This window comes from Eucyclogobius newberryi, unplaced genomic scaffold (assembly GCF_026437365.1).
Source record: "Eucyclogobius newberryi isolate DKJ021-1_F unplaced genomic scaffold, fEucNew1.0.hap1 SCAF_12, whole genome shotgun sequence".
In the NCBI taxonomy this organism is placed as follows: Eukaryota; Metazoa; Chordata; class Actinopteri; order Gobiiformes; family Gobiidae; genus Eucyclogobius; species Eucyclogobius newberryi.
In genome coordinates, this window is record NW_027315746.1 from 31,016,781 (window position 1) to 31,034,975 (window position 18,195).

At 45.4% G+C, this 18,195-nt stretch overlaps 1 protein-coding gene across 1 annotated transcript in view; it reads left to right on the forward strand.

Annotated features, from left to right (window-relative positions):
- Positions 1-18,195, forward strand: part of kcnq3 (potassium voltage-gated channel, KQT-like subfamily, member 3) — a 213,704-nt gene that overhangs the window by 160,608 nt on the left and 34,901 nt on the right. The window contains exon 10 of the mRNA XM_072441893.1: positions 3,211-3,237. Coding sequence (XP_072297994.1) covers positions 3,211-3,237 — 27 coding nt within the window. The remainder of the gene's footprint in view (positions 1-3,210; positions 3,238-18,195) is intronic.

Here is an 18,195-nt window from a genome sequence, read left to right on the forward strand (position 1 = left end):
GGCGCCCTTATTGTGTTTTGAATGAAAAAAGAACTTGACAGACGGCGACACATTGGACATGGCCAATCCAGTGCAAATGAACACAAATGTCAGTCAAATGTGCTGCTCCGCCGCACAGAGACCGTAGCACTCAGAATATAAATATGGATAACTTTTGATGCTCCGCTTGTGTAGATGATATTTCCCAAAGTAAAGCTTGATCGAGCTATTGCCCACGGAGGAATTTGTTAAAGTGTGAAGCATAAATGTGAACATTTCAAAGATTTGGCGTTTCCCCATTTCTATTTGCAGCTCCACGGCACAGAGACCGTACCATTTAAAATCAAAATATGGATAACTTTTGATGCCCCACTTGTGTAGATAATTTCCCCCAAATATGAACTTGATCGGGCAATCGCCCTGGGAGGAGTTCGTTAAAGTGTGAAGCGTAAAAATGTGGTGATTTGAGCGATTCTACAATTTTCCCATAAGGATAACATGGGATGTTTCTGTCATCGCTACGGTTACGGCGTACAAAATATGACTTTGGCTCTCATACTTTTATGATCGGGATGGCAAATTAGAATTTTGTTCAAAATATCATGTCATTTGGAAAAACTCTATTGTTTATAGGCCACTCTGAAGGCCAAATAGTCAGAATTCTGGGAAACGTTTGCGGCTCCGTCGCACAGAGACCGTAAAAGCTATCCTTAAAATTTGGATAACTTTAGATGCCCCATTTGTCTAGAGGACGTACACCGATTTTGAGGTTGGTGGGCAAAACGCACTAGGAGGAGTTCGTTAAAGTGTAAAACATAAAAATGTGGATATTTGAGAGATTTTGCGGTTTTCCCATAGGGATAACATGGGAGGTTTCTGTCATCGCTACGACTACGCCGTAAAAATTAAGGCATTTGTCTGATAAGCTTTTTTGATCGGGACGGCAAAATAGAATTTTGGGTAAAGTTTAGAACATTTTGGTCAAACAAATTTTTGACCTTCAATGTTAATTTAAAGGTCACTCTGTAGGGGGCGCTATCGCGCCCATTTCAATTTTGTCATCATAAACTGGTCCAAACTAGAAAGTTTAACAACTGATTCAAATTTGGTCCTAATCGGACTGGTTTTGATCAAATGGGAGCAATTTTTAGATCTGCAATATTCCAAAATAAGTTGTCCAACTTTGCGGCTGTGCCGCACACAGACCGTAAAAGGTATCTCAAAAAATTGGATAACTTTAGATGCCCCACTTGTCCAGAGGACGTACGCCGATTTTGAAGTCGGTGGGCAAAACGCCCTAGGAGGAGTTCGTCAAAGTTTGACGTGAACAAAATGGCTAACACAGCGTGTTTTCATTTTCAAAGGAAGATGGCGGCCATAGGGTAAGTTTGGGGGCGTGGCCACAATAACATTTTTTTTTGTCCTCACGAGAGGAATGCGTGTCCCGAATTTCGTAGCTCTATGGCAAAGTTGACCCCGGGGCGTCTCCCATAGGCGCAATGTATTTTGACTTTTGGCGGTGGCGCTGTCGCGCCATTTTTTAACGAAAAAAAAAAAAGGCCCAGAAAAAATTAAATTTTTCGCCGATTCTGAATTTTGGGCAAAGTTTGGTGAGTTTTTGAGCATGTTCAGGGGGGCAAATTAGAGCTCAAAAAGCAGAATTCACTCATTGTTGACTATTTCTGTCATAGGAGTAAGTATGCATGATCCATGCCTTCGGCATGGGCTAGTTCACTGTACTTGCCAGGGGCGACGGGGTACCAAACATGCGGGCGCAGCCCGCATGTTTGGTCAGACAGTTGCAACGCTGCCTTCGGCAGCGTTGCGGGAGCAATAGGCCCTCCGCCCTGCTGGGGCTCGGGCCTAATAATATTCCGATGCGAAAACAATGTTTCCCATTTTTCAAATATCATAAACTATACATTTTCGGAAAGCGCGAGCGCTTTCCTACCTCATGGTGTGGGTCCCTTGTCACTGACGGGTACTTTCGTTAATTTTGAGTGGGCTCCGCCCACTTTGTGTTTTTGGCCCTCTATACAGTAATAATGTTACATTTTTGCATTACATGCTTATATGCACGGAACATGCAAGAGATGGGGAACGTATTCGTGAAATACTTAGGACAAATGAGTGCTTTATATGGGGATGAGGACTGTAAAGTGCTCGTTTAGTGCGCACTTTTGCACGGGCTTCGCCCGTTTACAACGGTAATGTTCCATTTTCCTACTACTAATTAGTATGCACGGGGCGTGCGTGAGTGAAGGAGTGCGTTAGTGAGTGTTTGGAAGTGGGCGAGCGCTTCGCGCTCGATTTCGTGCGCACTATGTGCGCACTTTCGCAGCCGTGCTTCGCACGGCCTTACGAGATTAGTAGGCCTCTCGCCAGCTTGTGGCGCTCGGGCCTAATTACTAATTAAGATTGATTTGTTAGATACAGATCTGACATTTAGCACAGTAAGTTTCAGATTAGTTTCAGTGGGACTGGGTCTTATCTTTTCCCAGGGAATATGAATCAAATTGCTCTGATCTGTATGGCGTGACTAATGAAATAGCACTAGGGGGGGCTGTTTTTACACAGGGCTGGGTTGGTTTGATTTTTAACATGACTATAAGTCCCGGCAACGCTGAGACCCAGTGCATCCTATCTATGGGAGATACCAGGTGAAAGGCGAGAGGGGATGGGTGGTGGGGCTTTTGTTGGTGTATCGGGAGCCGGGGAGTATTTGGTTTCACTTGAAACTGCCCTCTTTGTTTACTAACAGCCCTGTAATGGGCTATCTACATCCTTTGTAAACTGACTTTCGCGCACTCCTCACTGAGTACCTGATTAGCATCAGAATTACCTGGGCATCTACCGCTCCAGAGTTCCAAGACACTATAATATACGACCGGATGGTTGAATCTTAAACCTCCATGTCTGTTTAAGGACGGATTCTCATTTTTAACAAAAGTTGCCTCGTTAACTCCTCTTTCAAGCCATCTTCCCGGAGTTCCAAGACTCTTTTTGCAGATTGAGAATGACTCTTGCATGGGGGTCGAAACGTTTTGTTTTTCTAAAAACAGAGTCCAGATGACTACAACTTAATTTTTTTCTACAATAGAGAGTTTAAGGCCGCAAAGGGAACACCAGAGCGACTTTGTCCCCTGGTTCCAGTCTTGTGCGCCCTGTGTGAGAGCTGTCACATGTTAGATCTGTCTGTCTCACTCTGTCTTCTGTTCTATGTGTCCCAAGGAAGGACCATCTGGAGGTCATGGCCAGGTACGTCCATGCCCCACTCACTCTTTCCTTCTTTGTTCGGTCTGTCTATCTGTTCTGTCCCTGGTCCCCTTGGGCTTGGCTTCTGACTGCCCCTCGTCATGAGTGCACATAATTCTCTTAGTAAAGTCTGATGATGAAGCCACTTTTAATTGCAGTAATTTCCTCAGGAGATATGGTGGTATATTTATAGAGGCTCTTACGTAGCAGCAGCATTAGTGCTAGTCAGTCCTGGGGCTAGAAAGTGAGGACACAGAGAGAACGAGAGTGTCTCTGTCTGAAATTTGGACCTGACCTAAACTTATGCAAGTTCCTAAACTTATGCAAGTTCCTAAATTTATGGAAGTTCCTAAACTTATGCAAATTCCTAAACGTATGCAAGTTCCTAAACTTATGCATGGTCCTCAACTTATGCAAGTTCCTAAACTGATGCAAGTTCCAGTCACTTAAAAGGCGCAATGGACGATTTTTCGGCGATTTGAGAACGCAGGCGGAAGTGCGCATGCGCACTCCCCCGTGTGGACTGATACAACACACACGTGCGTTTGTTTATTAGCGCAACGGACCGCATCGCTTCTCTCGTCTCCCGTAGATTTCTGTCCACTTCTGCGTCAGCTCGAACTGTCTTTCTCCGTCTTCATTTTGCCCCGTACACTGAGGGAACTATATTATGATAGATCCATGCGCTTAGGCACGCTGAAACGTGGGGACGAACCGCATGCGGCTGCAGGTGAGCGGTAGGTGCGTTTTATGATTGATACGTGGCAGGACAAAAGATTTATCCACGCCACGAGGAAATATGATAAAAAAAATTGCTGAAAAAAATCGTCCATTCCACCTTTAACATGTGCATTTCTTATTTTCAGTGTTGTCAGATTGGGTGCTTTTCTACCCAGTTGGCCTACTTTTGTTCCCCCTTGGCAGGAAAAAACGGGTGTGTTTTTTTTTTTTAGGGCTTTTTTGGCCTTACCAAGCTGGTACATCTCACTTTTTAGAATAAATTCTGTTTAAGTACAGTTAACATATCCCATGGTCTGACCGTATAAGGCTAAATAACTGTGATTATCTGGACAGTGCAAAAGGGACAAGGCGCAACTCTCTCTCGCTCTCCCCTCTCTCTCAGCGGCACGCTCTCAGCGCTCACTCTGACCTCAAGACTCTGACTATCAGGCCACAAGACACGGGGGTAGTCATGATTAAGTTGTGTGAGTGGCTGGCGCACCACAGTGTTGAGCGTGTGGAGGGGCCGTATGCCTCTGGGGAAGACAGGGACAGCAGGTCATTTATGCGTTAGATTTGATAAAAATTAAGTTTTTGGCTTGTTGGGGTTTTTGTTTTTCAGTTTTTATTTGTCCTCCGTCACTAATCCGCCAAGGTTGCACACTTGCGCACGTTAGGTTAATTCTAATCATACACGCCAGTTTTTACCTGTTTTGTCGTGATGCCTAGCTCTGCTGATGCATCGCGTTGGGCCGAAACCGAGCCAGGACTTCCTGGAAGCTTAAACGGGCGCTGTTCGCGCCATGGTGCTGACCATGTGACACCGGGTATTTTATGTATTTCTATTGCATTATTTTGAACATGTATATGTAATTATTATTATTGATGTTTTGCGTTGTTGGAAGATGCCTCAATGCCGAAAAATACGTTGCAGAGGCCGGTAACAACAACAGCTAGCCTAGGCTAGCTAGCTCCGAACTTAGCTCGCTAACAGGAATAAAAAACACGAAGAAACAGAAATTACACCACCCAAAACAGCTAGTTACATGAGAGTTTGTGATGGTAATTTAGCAACTAGCAGTCACATTCAATTTAACGCCGAAAAATACGCCGCAGAGGCCGGCAGCAACAACAGCTAGCCTAGTAGCTCCGAACAGGAATAGAAAACACGAACTACTTACGCCATAAGGAACTGGAAAGTATTTCTGCAGACTTCATTCCCTCCGATGATATAGCTGGTCCTGGCAGACGTTCGCTTTGTTTGGGGCTGTAGAAGTTGTCATCTCTGAAGTACATCTGTTTGCCTCGATGTGTCCGTCTTCAATGCTTCACGCTGCAAACAACCAGGGTGTGCCTGCCGCAGCATAAGTAGCCATCTGCTTGCAGCCCATTGGCTGACTACAATAACACAGCCTGCTGCTGCAGTTCAGGTAACACCCCCAAAAGTCCCGACAGAGAAGGCTGAAAACTAGCGATCTTTCAAGGCTTAATGTATGCTTTCAATGCTGCCAATACTGTTATCTGATACATGGAGTGGCTACTTCATGACTCCAACTTGCACATTCTGCAATAAAACGAAAATCACTAACTTGGGGGGGAAACAAGCTAAAACATTTTTCTCTGTTCCGTCTGCGCTGACTTGTTGCTGGTTTTACCGCAGCGAGGCACATTTAGAAAGACCTACCCATTTAAATGGCAAACGGAATCCCTCAAATATTTAGGCTTGGTTCTCCATAAAAAAAAACTTTACATTAATTTTGGAGGAACTTTATATCCCAGTGGTGCAAGTCAAAGCTCCAGGTAAAAAAAAAAGATTTATAGAGATAAGTTGTACATGTACAACCTCATTTTATGTAGAACTAGGGAAAGATATGTTTCTGAAATAATTGGAAGCTGCAGTAACAACTTGTTTGTCCTGTTTGCCACAGTAAACTGATTATCAGACCCTCCAGCTCAGCTGCCGTTAGAACAGTCCAGGGCATAAAAAAAATCTATAAATCCCACAATGCAAAAAATAACCCTAAACCCCCTTGCGTGCCGGGGGTCCCTGTGGCAAGACAAGTTTATTTGTAGATCACAATTCGTACACAGGGCAAGTCAAAGTGCTTCACGCAACAGGAAAAAAAATCATTAAAATCACAAAGACATGACAGAAATAGACTTGGGTAAAGACTTAAAAGTGAAGAAGAGTGCAAAGAAAATAATTTCAGTCATATGCACAGCTCAACAAAACTATTTTAGCTTCCTTGAACATTGCTAGAGTGGAGGCCTGTCTCACATCTTCCGGAAGACTGTCCCAGATTTTAGCTGCATAAAACTGAAATGCAGATTCTCCATGTTTTGTCCTCCCTCTGGGAACCAGCATGAGGTTGGTCCCTGAGGTCCTCAGAGTCGGAGATAGTTCATATTCACTAACATGTCCGAGATGTACTTTGGTGCTAGGCCATTGTAGGGTATGCATACTCGTTTCCTCCTCACACATTTGTACCAAGATGTAGAAATGCTGGTATTAAGAATTAAGTTTTGGTTATTTCTAGTAGACTAATTCAAGGGAACCTGACTTTAATGCCACTCTGCAAATATCAGCCACTCAGGTCTCATGTGTTCAAGGAAGGTTGGATCAAGGCCTTCTCACGTCTTTGCGTCCTCAGAGTTCTTTGAATCCTTGGAGCTGTCCGGGGCGCTGATCTTGTGCAGGTTTAGTGTTCGAAGAGCTGATGAGTCCAAGGTCCCTTGACTTGTGGATTCTTTGATGAAAATGTTCGCTTCAGCCTTTGCTGAAGCTGAGCTTGGAAGACAATGAAGCCTGAGCTGTGAAAAGGTACGGTCTTTCAAAGGTCTTTTTGGGACATATGGGTCCCCTACACCATTGAGAGACTTGTATACAATCAGAGCTGCTTTAAAGTCTATTCTCTGAGCCACAGGGAGCAAGTGCAGAGACCTGAGAACAGAACTAATGTCGCTGTACTTCCTGGTTCTAGTCAGGACCCGAGCTGCAGTGTTCTGGGATGGATGGTAAAAAGCTGATGTTATTGATTTGACATATTGAAATTCAAGTCTGAGTCCATTATTACCCCTAGACTTCCAACTTGAGTTGTTGGGTTATTGTATGTTTTTGTCGTTACAATGCGCGTTGGCCCCCGGCCCCCTCGGCCTGCGCTTGTTTACACAAGGGAACAGCTGTTAGAGCTCAGGAGCGCGGTGGTTTTCCTCCGGGACTGACACGAGATCCCAGCTGAAGTTCTTCGCAAAATGTGCAGAGGCCGGCGCGCGGTACATAAACTCCGGGAAAGGAAGAGATGCGTCAGACCTGTTCTATCCTTGAGGTCAGAAAACCTGTGATCACTGTGACTAAGATGGCGCCAGTATGTCTGTCGGCGTGCAATCGGTTTCTACCGCTACCTTTCCTCTGTGTGTACGTCGTGATGTGGCTTTTCATCCAGGAGTTCCTTACAATATCAGCATCGAAATTGGTTTATGATCGTATTGCACTTCTCTTTATACGAGCTGCCATGGACACATATGCTCATAAGACCGGCGGGGAGCAGTTTTATCATGAGGGTTTCCCCAGAACCCTGGACTGTGTTAGGCCTATGCCCTGCTGTTCCATACTAAGGAGGAAGTGTCAAAGAAAACGGGGAAGGCGTGCTGGCTTGCGGGTGAAATTGCGTCGCCTCTGCCGGGATCAAAACCACACACAGACAAATCCGAGCATAGAAGAATCAGGTAACTCTCTCCAATTCCGTAAGACGGAATGTGATTACTTCCAGAAGAAGGGGTCTTGCCCATCACAACCTGAGGAATCTGCAACTTCTACCTGAAATACAGGATACTCTGTCTTGACTAGGAAAATGGCACTGGCAAAAGTGAGGTCAGTCTCTAACAAGACTTTTATCTTGAACGATTTATTCACTGCAAACAAACTGGATTTTTTAATTTCTAGTATAGACATGGCTGCTTGTTGATGACTTAAGCCCTTTCTCAGACCTGTGCCCTGCAAACTGCAGCTTCCTAAATTCACCGCGGCGTTCCGGACGAGGTGGAGGGGTTGCTGTGGTTTTCAAAAAACTATTTAAATGTACTACCCTCTCAACCGATCCTTACAGCAGTTTTGAATCCCTTGCTTCTTCATAGACTCCACAGATCCGTTGCTCTGTATCCTTATATATAGGCCGCCAAAAGTAAATAAAGACTTCTTTAAGGATTTCTCCGACCTGCTGTCCTCAGTAACGGTACGGTACGATCGGATTTTGATTCTGGGAGACTTTAATATACACGTATGCTGTCCAAAGAAGCCCATGGTAACTGAACTAAATCATGAAAATGGACACTCTACCACTATACCACTTTCTCCGATCACAAATCAGTAATGTTTAATACATTATTTCCCATGAAACACATTGCTAATAAAACGGCACAGTACCACTCAAGGAGGTTCTCTCCCTCTACAGCCTCTCAATTCACACAGATCTACTCAAAGCTTTCCTCTTCCCCTGTTTCTCATCACTGATGAACTTTTGGCTGTGTTTAAAATGAACTGTGTTTCTGCATTAGATGCGGCTGCCCCTCTTAGGAAAAAAAACCCTAGACTTAAGTCTCAACCTTGGTTGTTAGATGATGATATTAGAACTGTAAGACAGGAGTGTTGAAGGGCAGAACGCAAATGGAAAAATTATAGGCTTCAGGTATCATTTGATATTTTTAAGTCATGCTTACTTAAATTTCAAGAACTGGCTACAGTTGCCAAGCAGCACAGTATTTCTCTGGGCTGAAAGCAATAAACCAGCACAAACCTGCTTTTCTTTTCAAGATCATAAAGGCAGTCTTAAATCCCATGCCATGCACTGGTCCTGAGGCGTCATATAAAAACTGTGAAGACTTTTTAAAATTCTTTACTAGTAAGGTTGAGAACATCAGGTCCAACATTTCTATCTCTGGACCAAGAACTTGTATGTACGAGTCAGCCACTGTGGCCTTTGAATTTTTTTAACTGATATCATTTGCTGATCTATCTGATATTGTTTCACACATGAAAAGCTCTACCTCTGCAAATTATGCAATTCCTTTGTGGTTCTTTAAGGAGATCTGGGATATCATTGGCTATGATATCCTGGCTATAATAAACTCCAGCCTCCTCATTGTTTTAAACAGGCTACAGTTCAACCTCTCTTAAAGAAACACAACCTAGAAGTTAGTGTTTTAAGTAACTATCAACCAATGTCAAAACTGCCTGTTTTGAGCAAAGTTTTAGAAAAAGTTGTGTCCTCTCAACTATCGGCCTTTTAAAAAGAGAACAGTATCTGAGGTTTTTCAATCAGGTTTCAGGGCATTTCGCTTTAGAGTCGGCTCTACTGAAGGTGACCAATGACTTGTATCTGAGTGCCGACTCTGGATATTGTTCTGTTTTGGTTTTACTGGATTTGAGTGCGGCTTTTGATATAGTGGACCATGATATACTCATTGAGCGTCTGAAGGACTGTATGGGAAAGAGGAGTTTGGCTCTTCACTGGTTTATTTCATATATAAAAGCACAGAACCTACACAGTCAACATTGGGTCATGCTCCTCTGCATCTGCCGCCATGACCTCTGGAGGGATCTATTTTGGGCACTCTTCTTTTCTCCTTGTACATGCTTCCACTAGGTGAAATTATTCACAAACATAATATTTCTTTTCACTACTATGCTGGTGATTTGCAATTATATCTACCTCTGTCCCTTGGAAACCAGTGCTCTATTGAAAGGCTCTGTGACTATCATGGACATAAAAACTTGAATGGCTCACAGTTTCCTACAGTTAAATGACAGCAAAAGTTATTCTGTTTGGTCCGACTAAACAAACCGAAAGCCTGAGAGGAGTCCTGGGCTCCCTCACCCCATCTCTGAAACCACAGTTCCGAAATATTGGAGTGCTTTTTGATCCAGAATTAAAATTTGAAAAACAGGTCAATGCTGTTGTCAAGGGCAGCTTCTATCAGCTAAAAACTGTAGCTAAATTAAAACATTTCACTGCAGTAGACCTTGAGAAAGTCATACATGCTTATATTACTTCAAGATTGCCCTTTATACTCGAATAAATGAATCATCTCTTTCAAGTTTAGTTAGTACAAGTTAGTTAGTACAAAATGCAGCCGCTAGACTGCTTACCAGGACAAAGAAACACGAACACATCACTCTACTACTGGCGGCCTTGCATTGGCTTCCTGTTTAAATTTAGAATCCAGTATAAAGTGGCATTGACTATTTTTAAATCACTACATGGACAGGCTCTAGATTATGTCTCAAACATGCTACATTTTTACACTCCATCACGCCCACTTGTCACGAACGGCAGAACGGAGCCAATTACGGAGCGGGAGACAGGCGAAGAATTAAACAGTCTTTAATCCAAAATAAGACAGGAAAATACAAAATCTTCAGGCAAAGGTCAGGTCCAGTATCCAGCTGTGTCGGAGAGCAGGCGAGAGTCATAATCGAAAATCCTTTTCAGGTTCAGTACACGGGCTAACGGCACTATCAGGGATCAGGCAGAAGGAGAAAGACAAGGCGGTCCAGGGTCGATGACGGCAAACAGGAATAACGACGGACAGGCAGGAATCAGAGTCAAAAAGTCAAAACAGAGGATCAGAAAAATCACTCGAATGCTGGGGCTAACAGGGCAATCACAGACAATCTCGCAAAGAACAAAGGAAAACCAACACCTAATATAATACACCTGGTGATTAGCAATGAGGTACAGCTGTGAGTGAGCAGAGAGACAAAATGGGGTGGTAACCAGAGGAAGAACAAGAAGGGAGGGAGAAACAAAGAGGAGCAGAGGAAAAAGACTGAAAAACTTCTAACACCAAAACAGATCATGACACCACTAAGATCTGCATCCCACGCACCCCTGGACACACCCCCTACCCGCATACAGAAAGGTGACCAGGCTTTCAGCAATTATGCACCGCGCCTCTGGAACAGTTTACCTCAAGACTTTAAATTAGCATCATCAGTGACTTTTTAAAAAACTATTTTTTGAGACTTGCTTTTAACAGCTACTGAGCCTGTGAAAGGAATGGAATTGTTATGCCACTTGTATCTTGTCTCTATCCCTATATGTTTCTTCTGTTGTTTTTGTTACTGTCTGTTGTTGTCTGCTGTTTGAATCATCTTTTAATCTATGTCTGTTTCATTTTGAAGAACTTTGTATTTTAAATGTGCTATACAAATAAAAATTACTTACTTACTTATGCGATCCCAGCAGGAGTACAGGGACAGCAGCGTCATGCTTTTCACAGAGACGTTGTAAACCCCTGAAATGCCGAATTCTTTTATCCATTTGGACCAGTTTCATCTACTGCGCGCTGATAGAACAAGGGAGAGCTGAAGAGAGGAGGCTGACTGGCTGTGTTTGTGAACGAGAAGTGGTGCAAACCTTGTCACTGTACAGTGAAGGAGCAGCTGTATAACAAAGACATTGAACTGTTGGCTGTTTGCATGAGGCCATATGATCTGCCCCGGGAGTTCACACATGTGATTGTGATTGCTGTGTATGTGGCCCCCTCTGCTAATGCTGAAAATGCTTGTGAAGCACTGCTTTCTTGCACCAGCAGGTTACAGACACAGCACCCACAGGCCCTCTTCATTGTCTCTGGTGACTTCAACCACGCTTCTCCCTCATCTGTTCTGCCAACATACACCCAGTATGTTATCTGCCCCACCAGAGACAATAAAACACTGGACTGGTGTTCTTTGCCAACACCAAGGAGGCTTATTCTTCATCTGCAGCCTGTGTATGAACCCAGTGTGCACAGGCAGCCTGTGGTGCCCCGCGTGGTGAGGAGGTGGTCTGTTGAGAGCGAGGAGGCTCTGAGGGACTGCTTCAGCACCACTGTCTGGACTGAGCTTTATGACACACATGGGGAGGACATCAACACCATCACAGAGTGCATCACGGACTACATAAACTTCTGTTTTGAGAACACTGTTCCCTCACGGACAGTGCTGTGTTTTCCGAACAACAAGCCGTGGATTAACCGTGAACTGAAGGCTCTGCTGAAGGAGAAGAAGAGAGCTTTCAGGTTAGGGAAACAGGAGGAGCTGAGGACTGTGCAGAAGAAGCTGAGGAGGAAGACCAGGCAGGCGGAAGCCAGCTACAAGAGGAAGATGGGGGATCAGCTGCAGCAGCAGAACATTCAGGGAGTATGGAGGAGCCTGAAAACCATCTCTGGCTTCAAAGTCCCCCCAGTCCAGACGTAGGGGGACCTACAGTGGGTGAACGAACTAAATTCTCACTTCTTGACATTTGATCAATCACCCACCCCTCCTAGGGATGCGTACCGGTACAACAAACCGGACTTGTAAAATCGTTTCGGTTCAGGTCCAAAAAAAACCGAAACCCCGGTGATTCGGTTCTGGACTCATACAAAATCTAGCACTCACATACTGTATCCTTTTCGTTCTAGAATCTAGACCAGGGGTTCTTAACCTTTTTTCTCCAATTCCCCACTTTTCAGTGAGCCAACTCTCCATTTCCCACCACAGCATCGGTCTTTGACAAACTCGATTTGAACCCATGCAGTGTTTAGTACGTAAATATATGCTTTGCTTTTTTGGGCTATTTTACAGCCCTTAAAGGCATAATGGACAATTTTTTTGGCGCCAAATATGAGTCTTATTTCCTCGCCGATTAGTCCTGCCACGTATCAATCATAGAACTCACCTACTGCTCACCTGCAGCCGCGTTCAGCTCGTCCCCCGAGAGCAGCACGGTTCCGCGTGTCCAAGCGCATGGATCTATCATAATATAGTTCCCGGGACAGTGTACGGGACAAAATTAGGACGGAGAAAGACTGTTCGAGCTGTCTCATAAGAGACGGAACTCTACGGGAGACGAGAGATGACGCGATCCGTCGCGCTAATAAACAAACGCATGTGTGTGTTGTATCAGTCCACACGGGGGAGTGGCATGTGCACTTCAGCCTCAGTCTCGCTGATTTGCACCAAAGTTGGAAAAGCCGTTGTGCTGCAGCCAGTCTCGAACTTGCCTCGCCACAACTCAAGTTTTGTGAGTGAGTTTGCGGGGAGCCGCTGTTGACATTTCTAACCCAACAGTGTTGTCACTTTTACCCAAACATGACTCACAATACCTCATATATTGGTTGTTTTTGTTATTAAAACAGTTGTGATTGTGTTTTGAAGTTTGATTGAAAATTTTTAAAAATTGGTTGAAATTGATTTGAAGCAGTGGTTCTTCTGTACGATCGGTCATTCCCCACTTGGCAACTCCGCCATTCCCCACCAGTGGGGAATTCCCCACAGGTTGAGTTTATTTCTCTCTATAGTTAAGCCTTGTGTTTGATAGTCGTCCTTGTTCAAGTGTCTTCAACATAATTTCGCCAAGTAGCTTGTGTTATGCTGTTATAACATTATGCAAATATGGCATGGGTTCAGCCGGACTCATTAGGTCCGGCCCTGAACCTAAACCTCTGGATTCCACAGCTGGACAATGGCCCACACCTGTTCCTCTTCACACCTCTGCGCCGGCCCATCAACATGAGCCTGAAGCTGAGGGTGGTACCACAGGTCTGGAAGACCTCCTGTGTGGTACCAGTGCCCAAGACACTGCGCGCCAAAGACCTCAACAACTTCAGGCCAGTAGCTCTCACTTCCCATCTGATGAAGACACTGGAGCGGCTGGTCCACCTCCGCTCCACCGTGAGCTCAGCCATGGACCCGCTGCAGTTTGCATACCGGCCTGACATCGGAGTGGAGGATGCCGTCATCTCCCTGCTGCACCGCTGGAGAAGCCTGGCAGTGCTGTGAGGATTCTGTTCTTTGATCTGTCCAGTGCCTTCAACACCATCCAGCCGCTGCTCCTGAGGGACAAGCTGGAGGCGGCTGGTGTGGAGTATGACCTGGTCGGTTCCTGGACTACTTCACAGACCGACCCCAGACTGTGTGTCTGACACCCGGACCTGCACTGTGGGGGCGCCCCAGGGCACTGTCCTCGCGATCTTTCTTTTCACCCTCTACACTGCAGACCTCAGACACGACAGAGAGAGAGAGAGAGAGAGAGAGAGAGAGAGAGAGAGAGAGAGAGAGAGAGAGAGAGAGAGAGAGAGAGAGAGAGAGAGAGAGAGAGAGAGAGAGAGAGAGAGAGAGAGAGAGAGAGAGAGAGAGAGAGAGAGAGAGAGAGAGAGAGAGAATTTTTAAAAATGTCCTAAAACCTGCTCATCTCTAACACTGGAAGGCTGCACCGCTCGTTCTCTGCGTGAATGTGGGGTGCATGCAATTGTGCCAATGACCAAGGTTTGTGTCTGGACGGTGCTTGGGTCTGGATCTGGACTGGAGTCCACTTATTAGTGACCTGGGATCTAGTAGGTCACATCTGCTGCCCGTGTCCAACCAGGAAGTAGAATTATAAGTTTTCAGAAACTATGGGAAACTGCATGTTTATAAAAAATGTTCTGAAATATAATTATAACGTTTTAGTGAAATGAGTAGTCCAACCTTAGTCCAACTGTAACTGATTAATCGACTTAGCCTTCAAAGTCGCACAGTTCTATTTCCAGCAGTGTCTTTGACCAGGTTCTGCGGATACTGTTTCCTCTGCTAAAGTTCAGTGGGCAACAACAAGAGAGGCTGTGATGGAGAAGAGCTGAGCGTCTCTTGGATGCTCCTTGCCTGCACATCTTTAATGGTCTGTCCTCAGAGTGGCCCAAGGAAACACAAAATGACAGATTAACATTCTCCTGTGTCAGAAAGAAGGGTTGGGGCTGGAAGCCATTGGCTATCTGAATAAAAACTTACGCATAAGGGTTCTGAGGTCAACAGCGTAATTGACAATGCAGTCTGTGTTCATGAAAAAACGACATAGCATAGTGGCAGATGTCTAAAGCTTTTTTGTTTTGATAGTATATTGGTGAATAGCCTTTTTAAAACTTATTTAATTCATTGTATTTATATAGGGTAGAACTTAATGAGAGAAACTCTTTTCCACGAGTTCTCTGTTAAATACAAAATAAAACAAATGTATAAAAGCACACTCAATGTGGAATAAAAAAAAATGTGTTCAATTTGTAATTTGAATACAGCATGATACAAAGGTGAGTGCACAAGCTAATTTTAATAAAATGATATAGATGTAAGCCAAGCCCTTGTCATGTAACATCCGCCGCTTGGAGTCATTTTGGAATTGAACCCCGTCTTCACTTTGTGTCCACTTTGCACATGCATTGGCTAAGGACCTCGTATCGTCTCGTCTTTCCGATCATTTACGAAACGTCTGAGGAATAAAGTCTGGCGGTAGTGCAACACTCGGATGCCAACCGCCATAAAACAACAACAACAACAACAGCATTGGCAGAGCTACTTAAAATAAAATTCTGAAGTTGTCATTGTAGTCTCTGCAAATATTAATAATAATAACGGTTTAGCCGCTTTTAGTTGCTCACGGGACAGTGAAACGGCGAGAATCTTCGTTGGTTTATAACAAAGGTTATGTGTGATTCTTTCTTTTCCACTCCCTGTAAGATTTCAAAATGATTAATACATTAAATCTACACAAATTACAAAACAAACAAATACTACTACTAGTATGAGAAGAATATAGTCTATATAACTGTACAAAAGGCCCCTCGGCCCCTGGGTTTCTTTGCTCTTGTAGTTCATGGGGTGACCACTAGAGGCGCTTCTGACATCACTGCATTCCATTTTTTGTTCTTCGCTCCTGCATCACCGAGTGTCTTATGATGTTACAGGCGTTATTCCCTTTGATTTGTTGTTGTTGTTGTTTTATGGCGGTTGGCTTTGTGACTAGAATAGTTGTTGTGTTGTTGTTGTTGTTGTTGTTGTTGTTGTTGTTGTTGTTGTTTTATGGCGGTTGACATCCGAGTGTTGCATTACCGCCAGACTTTATTCCTCAGACTTTGTCGTAGTCCGTAAAAGTACTCCTTCCATTGCTTTGGTGTTACAAAGCCCATGAGGTCATGATATGTCTTTGTGACTAGAATAGTTGTTGTTGTTGTTGTTGTTGTTGTTGTTGTTGTTGTTGTTGTTGTTGTTTTATGGCGGTTGGCATCCGAGTGTTGCATTACCGCCAGACTTTATTCCTCAGACGTTTCGTAGTCCTCAGACTCTGTCGTAGTCCGCAAAAGCACTCCTCCCACTGCCCTGGCGCCACAAAGCCCATGAGGTCACGATGTGTCCCCGTGACCAGAATAGCCGTTGTGTCAGAGACCAACCGGCCCCACTCCAGGGAGACTCCTCTTCACCCTCCTCGCCCTCTCCGACGTTCGGTGCTTTGGAAGTACAAAGCCCATGAGATCATGGGACGTCTTTGTTGTTTTACAAAGCCCATGAGGTCATGGGACGTCTTTGTCGTTTTATCCTTTAGAAGTCCTTCTTCCATCACTTTGGCGTTTCTAGGCCCATGAAGTCCAAGCGCGTTAGAACATCCTCTTGCTCCTCATCCTCGGCTCAGTCTCCAACACCCCCCACCTCTATAAACGTTTACCCAGCCCTGTGCTACATAAGTAAGCAACCACAGCCTGACACAAACCCTGTGACTGGATCGCCAGAACGTTCCGCAGATTGAACTCCCGCCCATTATTCCGAAACCACAAGGCCAACCCGGCCCTTTCCCTATCATAAGCCTCACAGCAAATCAGCACATGCTCGACAGTCTCTGGCACCCGACAGTGACCACACAGACCGGTCGGATGTTTGCCTATCCTACTCAGTGACCAATTGAGTCCAGTATGGCCAATCCTCATGCGGGCGAAGGCCCTTTCCTCCCACGCGTTCCTGCCCATAGACCCGCAAGGACCCACACTACCCTGTATGTGATAGAGATGCCGTCCAGTAACACAGTGGCTCCAAAATTCCTGCCAAAGGCCGACCACATGACTCTTGATAACGGGCTTGATTTCAGATTTGCTTAACTCAACCGCCACATCAATTGATGGCCGCCGAAGGGAACGTTTAGCCAGTGCATCAGCCATTTCGTTACCATCCACCCCCACATGCGCAGGGACCCAAATGAAGGAAACCCTCACATCCTTCCTGGACAGGGAGAGCATCAGACAGAAGATGCCATTCAACACATCCTGTCTGCAATCCGATTTCCCAGATTTAATGCTTTGCAATGCAGAAAGGCTGTCAGAGGCCACCACAATGCCGCAACACTGCAAAGCAGATTCCGCCCATTCCAACGCCAACCGTATCGCTATAAGTTCCGACGTGAAAACAGAAAGGCGATCTGTCAACCTCTTCTTGACCGCTAGCCCCAGGTCAGGCACAAAATAAGCGGCGCCAGTACGCCCACTCTCAGGATCCCTAGACCCGTCGGTATAAATAAACACATCACCTGAGTGCTTATCGATGAGCGCTTGAACGGCAAACTGCGGTGCCCTCCCAGCGACTCCTCTAAGCTTGCCATGCAAGCTAACATCAACAGGAGCCGGGACAAACTTCCACGGAGCTATAGCAGACAAAGCCACCGACGGGCTCACACGCAGATCACCAACCCCCGCAAGCCGCGCCTTCGCATTTCCTACCTGGCTGAAAATCATACCGCCAGCCTCACTCTGCCCCCCATCAACCCTGAGAAAGTCCCTCACCGGGTGAGAGCTCGTATGACCTTGCACATTCACCCAGTAAGCCAACAGAAGTTCTAGCCTCCGGAGCCGTAACGGCAATTCCCCCAACTCAACCTGCAGCGCCGAGACAGGGGAGGTCCTAAAAGCCCTACAGCAGATGCGCAAGGCCTGGGCTTGCTCCACATCAAGCTTCTTTAAGTTAGTCTCAGCCGCAGACATGTAGGCTATACAGCCATAATCAATAGACGCCCTCATGACGGCCCGATAAATACCCAGGAGCGACCTTCTGCTGGCCCCCCAGTCCTGGCCGGATAGACAACGAAGCAAGTTATTCACCCTTTTGCATTTACCACTGACCTCATCAATGTGCCGACGCCAACTAAGCCTCTCGTCAAAGGTGACCCCCAAGAACCTCACCTCCCTGACCTGTTCGAGCACCTGCCCATGCAGTCGAAGGGAGACGTCCCTATGTCCATTGAAGAAACAGATCACTTGAGACTTCCGTACGGACAGTTTAAACCCCCACTTCAGGGTCCACTGCTCCACCTGCTGTATTGCCCTTTGCAGTTTCGCCTCGTAAAACCGGAGATTCCTCCCTCTCACCCATAGAGCGCCATCGTCAGCATAAAGGCTCCTCTCAACAGACCCATCCACGTCGTC